At 57.1% G+C, this 10,722-nt stretch overlaps 1 protein-coding gene across 2 annotated transcripts; it reads left to right on the top strand.

Moving 5' to 3' along the window:
* The first annotated feature begins 1,630 nt into the window (after positions 1-1,630).
* On the top strand, positions 1,631-9,539 carry DLX4 (distal-less homeobox 4). 2 transcript variants are annotated; one of them, XM_028499903.2, is made up of 3 exons: positions 1,631-2,079; positions 5,501-5,697; positions 9,226-9,539. In XM_028499903.2, the coding sequence occupies exons 1-3, from the start codon at positions 1,815-1,817 to the stop codon at positions 9,355-9,357; spliced, it is 594 nt and encodes a 197-aa protein (XP_028355704.1). In that variant the 5' UTR covers positions 1,631-1,814; the 3' UTR covers positions 9,358-9,539. The 2 variants fall into 2 exon arrangements, with proteins under 2 accessions (XP_028355704.1, XP_007128599.1); XM_007128537.4 differs by lacking the exon at positions 9,226-9,539 and adding an exon at positions 6,092-7,833.
* The last annotated feature ends 1,183 nt before the right edge of the window (positions 9,540-10,722 follow it).

Raw genomic sequence — 10,722 nt, 5'->3', positions numbered from 1 at the left:
CTTCCCTCAGGACACTTGACTGCACACCCCTTCAAATCTTTCTGTCTCTCCTGGCTACCCCCACCCCCCAGTGCCTTCTCTTACTCTTCTAAGCTTCCCTCTTTCTCTGTTGTCCTCTCCTATTCCCCAATTCTAAGACTGCTGCCTTCACTCTGCACCCTGATAACGAGAGGACATGTGTGTACAAACATGAATTGTCTGTACATTCAAGTGACAGAGGGTTTGTATATGAGTGTGCTGGGGAATCTGTGAGGACTGACAGGTTTCTGGGTGGCGTAACTGTCTCTCCGCTAACGTGGAGCAGCCTAAGTGTGTGTGGACTGGTGTCTCATATGATGCATACAAGTACATAAATGTTTATATCGTTGGGTTTTCTGTATTTTAGAGTGTGCACCGACAGTTTGGGTCTGTTGTGGGTCTGTGTAAGACAACCGTAGTGCTTTTATTGTGGGGTGTTGCTATTCATCTTTGGGTGTGTAGGTGTGTACATATCACAGTCTATGCTCTGCATTTGCAGATCCGTAAATGAACCTCTGTTCATGGAGGGATGCTAATGTGAACATCGTTGTAGACACCTGTGTGCTGGTAAACGCTAGTGTATCTGTTGTATTTGAATGGAGTCTCTGTGTAGTTGTGTATCTGTGGCCACAGAGACACCCACCCACCAAGATCTTAGAGGAAAGCCCTGCACACAGACTGGAAGATTTGGCCACGGAGCCCGGTTTGCCGTATTTCCTACGCCCTCCGAGGAGCCATCAAACTGGACTTGCCTCCCACTTTCGGATTTTGTCCGGCTTCGTGCGAGGCTTCAGCCTCAAGCGGCGCCAGGAAAGGCGGGGCGCCGCACTGGCAGAAGCCCAGACGGCGGACCCCTCCTTCGGTCTCGGGGGCCTGCGGAGCTGCGGTGTCGCAACCAAACCCTGGCCCCTGCCGGAAGCGGAAGCGAGGACGGGGGCGGTGAGGCGCAGTCGCGGCGGTCGCGGCGTGCCAGGCCAAGGGCGCCCCGCGGGGGTGTGAGCGCCGCGCGCGTGCAGGCCGGCTGGGCGCCGGGCGGTACCGCCTCCGACCCGGCGTCTGTTTACCAACAAACTGCCAGCGCTTGGCAGCGATGCATTCCGACGCGCTGAATAAGCTGCGGGGCTGGCTGGCCGGTCTCGACTCCTCTGCAGGTCCGTGGCGGCGGGATCACAACCGCCGCGCAGATCCCCCAGAGTCGGAGAGCGCGACCGCAGGTTCCTCGCGCCCCCGCAGCCGCAGCGCCTCCGCCAAGGCATCGCGGCCCTGTCAACTTCCTTGCGTTTCTGCGGTTATGATCGGACTGCCCCAATCGCCCTGCAACCCCGGCATCCCCTTCGGAGCTGATCCCGAGATGGCTGGGCCTGGGCCGTGCGCACCGCTCTCCTCCCATCTCCCGGTTCTGAATTTCCCTACCCAGGGCTGCCCCGGAGGGGCGGGCCCCGGCTGCAGGCCTCCATGAGGTCACCGCGTGTGGTAGCCAATCCGCGGCGTTTAAGTGGGCGGGGACGCCGTCGGGTCCCGGGAACCGAAGCCAAGAGCGCGCCGGGGGGGGGGGCATGGATTTAGGGGGGAGGGGAAAAGCCATGGGGGGCACCCCCCGGAACCCCTTTCCCAGGCGCGCGCTCTCCGCTAGATGAGGCGCAGAGAGACACTTTCCCCGGGATAAGTGTGGGGAAGGCTGATTGGGGGGCTCATCCGGCTCCAACGCCCGAGGCTCCGAAAACAGAGAGTTGGCGGAGGGAGCGGACTCAGTGCGGGGCCATGGCCTAGGCCCTTCGGCCCCGGCCCCGGCCGCAATGACCTCTTTGCCCTGCCCCCTCCCTGGCCCGGACGCCTCCAAAGCCGTCTTCCCGGACATCGCCCCCGTCCCATCGGTAGTGGCTGCCTACCAGCTTGGCCTGTCCCCCGCAACCGCAGCCGCCTCCGATTTGCCCTATTCTGGGCCGTATGGCCACGTCTTGCCCTATCCCTACACTGGGCCGGCGACCCCCGGAGACTCCTACCTGCCCTGCCAGCTACCCACGGCGCCGTCTCAGCAGTCTCATCAAGAGCGGGAGCCAGGTAAGTACGGCCTCAGCGGCTCTTCCCACCTCCGGGGTCCTGCTCCAGTGAGCCCCTGAACTTCGCCCTCGCCTGGTTGGGCGCAGCTGGCGGGATTCAGACCTTACTCAGATTCCACGGGATCTGGGGTTGCGGGGGGAGGGCGAAGGGATGGGGCGGGAGACAGGGGGGAGGGGCGGGGGCGAGTTGATCTAGGTCTCCTTTCAAGACCGACCTGGTTTCGATTTGCAGTTGTGTGAAGGCGGGTGGCAGGGCTCCCTACCCCACCCCCTTGGAGCAGCGGGGTTGTGTACCTACTTATAACGGAAAACTGAAACAATCCAGATGTGGATGTAGGTGCCTAGACCCTTCCCTAGGATTCTCTCCATCATGCACTCCTTCTCTCCTCCATGTCGCCCCTCTCCGCGTTCTTGTCTCAGAAAGCAGTGCTCAAGCCACAGCCTGATAAGTAGAGATCAGGTCCCAGCTGGAGGGCAGTAGAAGTGGGGGTTTATTCGGGGCCCCTCCCCCTCTCCCCAGTTGGTGCCCGAATGTGCCAGACCGAGACCAAAAGCTGACCTGGTAGGATCTGGGGCTAAATGCTACTACCCATCGTTCTAAGAATGTAGCCACAGGTGGGTCAGGCAGTCTCTCGTAGTAGATCTCAGCCTTCCAGCCAAAGGAACTGGCCATTCCTGTTATCTCCACCCCTTGCCTTTGGGGTAGGTCAGGCCCCAGTTACATTGCCTGGAGCAAGTGCTCACTGGAAGGTCTCAAAGAAGCTAGGGAGCTGGCCTGTCTTCCTGGTCCTGGGCCTTGCACAGGCTGTACCCATGCAACACAGTACATACATCCATCTGTAGTGGCTTGGGTTTAGAGCTCAGTTCCCCTGCACTCCTTGTCCCCACCTAATTACCCCCACAATTGTCCTTGTCACAGTTTCCTCTAAGGATGCACATCCACTGGGTGACTTAGCTGGAGTCAGCCAGGACCAAGATGTCTACTTCCCTTCCCTTGTTGCTCTGCTGAGACACATGAGCTCATAAACATCAGAGCCAGAAGTGACCCTAGAGATTTAGGAGCTTCTTAATGTACAGATGGGCAAACTGAGGTCCAAAGAAAGGGTGTGCATGGGTCAAGGACACAGCCTGTTTTCCAGGCTTGGCCCTTGCAAATTGACTTTCACTGCATGAAGCCAGAAAAGAGGATTTTAGGGAACTTCCTCAAAGCCCCCAAAAGTTAACTGCCTTCTGTGCTAGAACTGGGGCTGCCTCTTTCCCGCTTCTGGATCTGTGGTTGGAAGAGGAGCAGTTGCGGGGGGGTGTTTCTACAAATGATCTAGTTTCTAAAAAACTAATCCCTTGGCCTCTTCTCTTCAGTATATGCTAATGTGGTACATTTGTGTGTGCGTGTGTGTCTGTTTAGTGGGGTGGGAATAAGATAGCTTTGTCCTTAAGAGAATTCTTGGAATTGGGGTTGGTATTTTCAATCCTGTCTTCTACACTCTTGCCTTCCCTTTTCTTGGTTTAAGGACAAGAGAGTGGAGGGTTCCTTTTCTTTACAAAGTTTCCCGGATCCAACGAAAACCACACATGTCCTTAGATTAGATTATAGCATTTACCTACTGAAACTGGGGGACTGGGCTCACTCTAGATTAAATGATTGGGGTGTGAGAGAGGGCTTGGGGGTCTTCCTTTTGCCACCACTCTTGTCCACCCCAGCCTCAGGGAGAGGTTTGGCTCCAAGTGAGCTGCGTGCCACCACCCCGATGAGCAGGCAGGTGCCGCTATGGTTCAAGGGAGGCCCTTGGGCTCCCGAGTCAAGACCTGGGCAGATCCAGTCGTGACTTCTGCAAGTGGTGTGGAGAAAGCAGCTGTCGGGAAAGGAACTGGGAAGGGGTGCGGTGGTCTGCTGGCAGAGTTAGGGCGCGGAGGGCTTTGAGAGTTTAGCAGCTGCGGCAGTCTCCCCGCCAGCTCTGCCTCACGGTCCGAATTGTTTCACGCAGCCAAAGAGGCGCGAGTGGTCGCCGAGGCGGCGAGCAGCCGGGTCTAAGCAGGGGAGGCAAGACAGGCGCGGGCGGGAGCGGAAACCCAACGGTTTTTCTGGGAATTGGCTGAGGCGGGGGTCGAGGGGGGTGGATCTGAGAAGCCCGCAGCGCCTGAGGCCACAGGTGAGGGATGCGGGGGAGGTGAAGGCGCAGGGTCACCGCGGCCGGTCGAGGGCGTGGAACCTGAAGTGCGGGGTGAGCCCGACCGGAGGAAGGGGGCGGGGGCGGGGGTGGGGGACGCGGTCGGACCCCCGCTGCGTCTGGGCATCCGGACGCAGCGCTCTGTCGGCTGAGGTCGGCCGGCAGCCCTGCGAGGAATGCAACGAACCCTAAGCCCGAGGGCATTTCGGCCGCTGCGTCCTCCCCAACACTGCTCTCTACACGAATGGTCCCAATGTCCCCGTAGAGTGGCGTAGTTGGGGCAGCCCGGACTGGAAGAGGGGAACCCCTCGCCCACCCCATCCCGGGGCCGAGCTGTTCCCGGACCGAGATTCCTCGAGAGGCTGGGCCGGGAGGCAGGAGATCTCCCGCCAGATCTCCCGCGGCGGCACCGCAAGCGCGATCCAGCAGCGACCCAGAGGGCCTGCGCTGCCGGCGCTGCACGCTCTCCGAACCCCGGTCACCTTCCGTGCTAGCCGGGAACCCCTCCGTGGGTGCGGCCGGGCGGAGGAGGGGGCTGCCTTGCACCACCGGGCTTCTAGGGCCCCTGAAAGCCCACTACTCTAGCCAGCCAGCCTTGGCGGAGGGAAGAAAGAGATGGTCACTTTTCTGGAGGATGTGCCTCAGGAGAGGGAGGCCCTTACAATAGGCGAGGTGATGGCAAACCCTGGGGCACTTTCCATACTCTGAAGCTGGGAGGGGTGCTCATCCTGGCGTTCAAGGCCCACTCTGCCGGGCCCCTCTGACCACCCCTCTTCCGGCAGCGGGGAGGATGCCACGCAGACACTGTCTCGGGTCTCCGAACAATGCTTTTGAGTTCCCCCCCGCCCGGAACGCCCTTCCCCCGTGCTCTCCTGGCCTCAGCCCAGCCCTCGACCCAGCCCTTCCTCCCCGCCCCGCCCCAAGCTGGCGCCACCGCACGCGGCTGAACTCTGTCATCCCGCCCCTGGGCGCCGCCCCGACCCTCGCTCAGGCCCGTGGCGTTGTCCCCCTTAGGGTCACAGGACCGTTAAGAGTGGGAGCTCCCTGAGGGCAAGAACTGCGGCTAGTCCCACGTGGCACACAGTGGACGTGTGGGGTTTGAAAGGAGGGTGGAGCGGAAGGTAGAGAAGGGCCGAGCCCCAAGCCCGAGATTTTGCTAATCCGTGGCCGGAATGCAAACGAGATGCAGATGAGCCGTGAGACGGCGCGTCAGCCCCTCTATGCGTGCACACACCGTCTCGGGCCGCCCCCCAGACTCGGAGAAGCCGCCGCTGTCCCCGGAGCCCTCGGAGCGGCGCCCGCAGGCCTCGACCAAGAAGCTCCGGAAACCGAGGACCATCTATTCGAGTCTGCAGCTGCAGCACCTGAACCAGCGTTTCCAGCACACGCAGTACCTGGCTCTGCCCGAGAGGGCCCAGCTGGCCGCGCAGCTCGGCCTCACCCAGACACAGGTGGGGCCAGTCCCATCCTTCCTGCATGCTAACCCTCCCCAAGTGTGTTCTCTGGGAACTCACCTTCAGGTGTGAATGACTGATGAGTCCCCAAGCCCTGTTTTCACAGTTCTAGCTGGCCCCCAGTAAATTGGGGGAATGTGTTAAAAGGTGTGTGGAGGGTGCGGGGGAGGTAGGGGAGTGATTCAGGGGGTAGAGGAGGGTACCCAGACTGGGAGAACTGGATTCTAACTCAGATGCAGGAACTCAGGGCCTTCAGGGGCTTATGGAGGCCTGGAGCAAATGTTCCCAACTTCTGCTCTTCTCCCAGGACGGCTCCCTCCCACTGGGTCCCTTTCCCTTGGTCACTCCCTTCCACAGGCACCTTCCATTCTTTCCCATTTTCTCCCCATAGGTAAAGATCTGGTTTCAGAACAAACGTTCCAAGTACAAGAAGCTCCTGAAGCAGAACTCTGGGGGACAGGAAGGGGACTTCCCTGGGAGGTCCCCCTCCCTGTCTCCCTGTTCCCCACCCCTTCCATCCCTCTGGGATCTACCCAAGGCAGGGGCCCTGCCCACCAGTGGCTATGGCAACAACTTCGGAGCCTGGTATCAGCATCACTCCCCTGATGTCCTGGCTCCACCTCAGATGATGTGAATCTGGGGAAGAGCGGGTCAGGCTCCCAGCCCTCCTATAGCGCCCAGGCAGGACCCAGCCCACCTGCACCCCTTCTGGGCCAGGAGGAAGCCAGATCCAGATGGGTTTTCTCAGGAGGATGAGGAGCTAGAGGAGAAAAATGATGGGGTGGAGTCCTTTCCTCCTTGCCTCATAACCCAAACAGCCTTGGCCATTGCCCCCACCCCCACCAAGGACTGGACACCTTCCCTCCAGCTGGTCAGAGGCTCTGGAGAGAGACTCATTGGCTGGAGTTCAGACTTCCCAGTACCCCTAGTCTTGCCACTCCTTCTTGAAAGGACTGCAGTCCCACCACAGCCTGGGGTTCAACCAGCAACAAACACTGAGTGTTTTTTCTCTTTGTGTGCCTTGGGCCCTGCCCAACCCACTGGTGAGTAAAAGCAGAAGTGAAGTGGACATCCAGAGTCTTCAAGCTGACCACCATCGAGACCCACCCACTGATTTTTACCCCCATAACTGATACACCTACTCACCATTCTATGATGTAGATGGGATGGAGTAGAGTTTTGTGCACCTATGGGTAATTTTTACTCTCTTCCTAAAAAAGCCCCTTTTCCCCATGTCTACCCACTATAAGTAGATAATGGATCCAATTGCCCATTTAGTTCAATGAGTATTTATTAAGAGTCTGATTCGTATCCCTAATACCTAAACAAATCCACATGTACGCACTCTCTGGAACCCAGCAGGGTAACACTTTGTGGAGAATGGGGACAAATGTAGGTAGACGTGCCCCCAAATATGTGGGGTAAGCCCAGCAATTTAGCTCCTCACAGCTGTCTCTGTCGAATAGAACTGCTCATATTTATAACCAATCTGACTAGCAGCCCCCAAAGCTCTTACCATCCCCCATATCATGAGCATCCAGAGATTAAAGTTTGCATAGAAACCTGGGCCTTGGCTGTGAGGTATGTTCATGTCATGACTTCTGGAGCCGAGGGGTGATTGCTCAGCTTTCTCTTCTCTCCCATCTGACTCTTCCAGCACTGAACTAGAGGCACTGGATCCTCCTCTACCACTACCTGGCTATCCAGTTCTAGCTCTGGAATGTTCTAGTAATATCCGTATTTTCAGACACTCTAGTGTGAAACCAGAAGATGCTAATACAGGGAATGATCAAAGTCTGAGTGATCCTCACAGCAAATTCTCTCCTGGCCCAGTTCTGGGGGGAGCCAGGCACTTCACAGCCCCCTGGGCCTACCTTCAGCCCAGGGAGAGCCCCTGCTCACCTTGGGAGAGGCCACACCTACTGACCCAGTCCAGTCCTCCCCTGGGAGAAGTGAGCTCCTTGGGGTGGAAAGGCCCCAAGTCACCTAGTGGAAGGGGGAGCAGGAGGGAGAGGAGAAGGAAAACCCCAGAAGGAACTGGACTTCTCCATCCAACGAACATTTGTAGAGCCCCTGCTCTGTGTTAGATCCTGGGGATATCAAGGTGACCTAGGCAGACCCTGTGGGCTAACAGAGGCCAGACAATGACCAGCCACTTGTGTGGTAAGTGCCAGGCTAAGGGAAGTACAGAGTGCAGTGAGGGCATAGTCAACACACACACACACACACACACACACACACACACACACACACACACCCACGCATGCATGCGCGCACCTGGCACCCAGCAGCGGGGAGATTGAGGACAGGGGCTGCAAATAATTCAGGGAATCCAGCCCAGCCTGGCCCGAGGCTTTGGGGGAGGGGCCTCCAGTTCCAGACTAGAAGCTCCCAAGTCAAGCTTCCCTCTTACTACCTAAACCTGTTCCCAAGCAAACTGGAAAGCCCACCCAGTCACTTCGCGCCAACCCAGGCTGGCCACAGAGAAGCCCAAATTTGGAGTCTTATGTAGGGGAGTGGGGTTATGAGAGTCAGTGGGAACCCCCCCACCTCAAAAGGGCTGCAATCAGCCCCTCCTAGGCCCTGTTATGTGTCAGTGGCACCCCCATTCCCCAAATTATACATGGAGGGGTCTCCTGGGGGTGGCAAATGGCACAGGGTGGGTCAAAGCCAAGCTCTAGGAGCAGTGAGGAATGAGGATGCCAGGAAGAGAAACGCCCTCCTCTTCCTCCCCACCGATGCCTTCTCCTGCCCCTCGCCACCCACCCCATCTCCACAGGCTCTCTTGGTAACCCCAGCCCCAGATTCCTCCTCTGGGTCTTCTCTGAGGCCGCAGGTCCGCAAGGTGGCTGTTCCCTCCCACGGCAGGTTGCACACTCTTTTTTCCACAGACCTGAGATAAGATCTACCGCTCCATCTCGGAAAGCCTCCAAAGGCGAGATTAATTGGACAGCCCAACAAGAGTCGCATCGTTAAAACAACAGCCCAGACTGTAAACTTAAGTAGCAAAAGGAGTGTAATTACTCTTCCAGCCGGCGGCCAGCTGCGCTGACAGTGCCTCCTCTTCCTTACACCCATCCATCCTCCCTTTTCAGTGGAAACAGGAATCCTTGTCCACTTGAGAGCTGGTCCAGTTTCCCTGGGCTCCTGACTGCTGATGGGAATGAACCCCAGTGGAAGAGGTGCCGCATTCCCTTCCCACAAACCGCTGGAGCTGCAGAAAGGGAGGCTGTGGTTTCTTCCTGTGAGGACACCTCTCTGGGAAAATTGGGTCAATAAGGCAGGGGGGACACTACTGAATGGTTTAGAACTGGGGTTTTGGCCTCCAAAGAGTCCTGCTCTGCTGTGTGACTTTTGAAAAGTTGCTTAACCTCTCTCTCAGCCTCCTTTTTCTCCCCGCTAAGATGGGAACACTAATAGGACCTGCTTCCCAGTGCGGTTGTGATGATGAAATGAGATGGTGCTTGTAACATGCTTGACATGGTACCTGGAACATAGTAAGCACTTAATAAATCGTGTTTATAGCTGCTGTATGATTATCGAAGAGGAGAGGTCACAGCGATGCTGAATTCATACTACCACGGCCATCCATTCACCTCCTGCCTCCAGCCCACCTGCCTCCTCAGGGCAAGGAGGAGAAAAGGGGCTGGAGACTAGAGAACTCCACACATCCCGGGTCATCACCTTTGAGAGCAGGACACAGGCAAGGTCCTAAATGCAAAAGCGCCGGAATCTAGAAGCAGCTGAGCCTGGAGCCCACTCTCTCACCTGCACGGGTCTTAGCCACAGGAAAGCTGACTTGGAGCTGTCCTGCCCTCTCCCCACGTGCTATTTTAAGACATGTCCCCCATCTCTCCCCCAACAAAATGAGATTCAATTAATTCAATTAAAGCAATTTTGGGAGCAGCTCCTGAAGGCTTTCAATGCGAGATAATTACAAGTAATTTGCTGCTGTGAAGAGGAAAAGGGCACACTGGGTCTGGGGGGAAGGAGTTAGCCCCCTCCCCACCAAGCACACACAGATCTAGAGGGATTCCACACTGCCATCTGAACTGCCCTCCCATTGGCCAAATTACTTGCAGGTGGGAGAGGGAGCTTGCGGTGGTGGGAGGGGGCTGGGAAGACGGAGTGGCAGACCGCCCCTCCCCCATCCCACATCTGCCCTGCAAGGTGGGGTGCGGAGCTGGCTGTTCCCCCGACAAAATGTCTGCATAGCCCTAGCAGCTGATTACTCAGCTCCAAACCTCACTTGAGTTTGGATGCCTGAACTTGCCTCTGGGACTGTATCCAGAGTCAATGGAATGTTATCCGGGTAGCTGACGCCTGTGTAGATGAGGCCTTAGAGATCAAGGACTTCCCCAGAACTTATAAAGGATGTGGGTAGAGTGGGGAAAGGCCAGAGAAGACATACACTGACTTCTTGCTTCCAAGGAGGTGATGATACACCCACTCTCTCTCTTCCCCTGATCTGATAATCAGCTTTCTAGTTCTGCCTGGCATCTAACCTCAACTCTTGCCATTGTAGTGGTGGCAAATCTCCTCCCAGCTTTCTGTCCTTGGGACCACTGAAGCCTCTTCCTTCAGAGAAGCATCTTGCAGGTGTTTCCCACCCCTGATTCACCTGGGATAACTCTTTCCTTGCCAGGGCTCACGTGGCCTGGGAGGAGGTGGAGGTAGGTATGGTGCCTAGAGGGGACTGGGGTGGAAGGTAGGAGGCTGGGACCAGTGTGTGGGGATGGGCTTCAGGCCTCTGCAAAAACTCCTCTGAACCCTGTTCCCAAAGTACCTGGTTTTCAAGGGTCGAGGGTCCCCCTTCACCTGGGAGCCCCTATTCCAAGAGATGAGTAATGTTTTAACAATAAGGGTGGAAAAGAAAAATTCACTGACCCTAAAGTATTTCTCTTTCATATCTTCCCTTCTCTCCCATCTGTCTCCTGGCTTCTCCCATGCCAAGGAGGAGTGAAGAGGAGGGACCCTTCAGCTCTACTCTCGCCTCTCCAGCCCTTTCTTCTACCCCTTCTC

This window comes from Physeter macrocephalus, chromosome 14, assembly GCF_002837175.3.
Source record: "Physeter macrocephalus isolate SW-GA chromosome 14, ASM283717v5, whole genome shotgun sequence".
Taxonomy (NCBI): Eukaryota; Metazoa; Chordata; class Mammalia; order Artiodactyla; family Physeteridae; genus Physeter; species Physeter macrocephalus.
The sequence above is the reverse complement of the archived record's forward strand: the minus strand, read 5'-3'. Positions and strand labels throughout refer to the sequence as shown.

Bases quoted from the DNA above. Each gene is read 5' to 3' on its own strand.
- DLX4 (XM_007128537.4), top strand. From the start codon at position 1,815: ATGACCTCTTTGCCCTGCCCCCTCCCTGGCCCGGACGCCTCCAAAGCC. The intron at 2,080-5,500 runs GTAAGTACGGCC...GCCGCCCCCCAG, and splicing joins TCATCAAGAGCGGGAGCCAG to ACTCGGAGAAGCCGCCGCTG. The intron at 5,698-6,091 runs GTGGGGCCAGTC...TTCTCCCCATAG, and splicing joins TCGGCCTCACCCAGACACAG to GTAAAGATCTGGTTTCAGAA.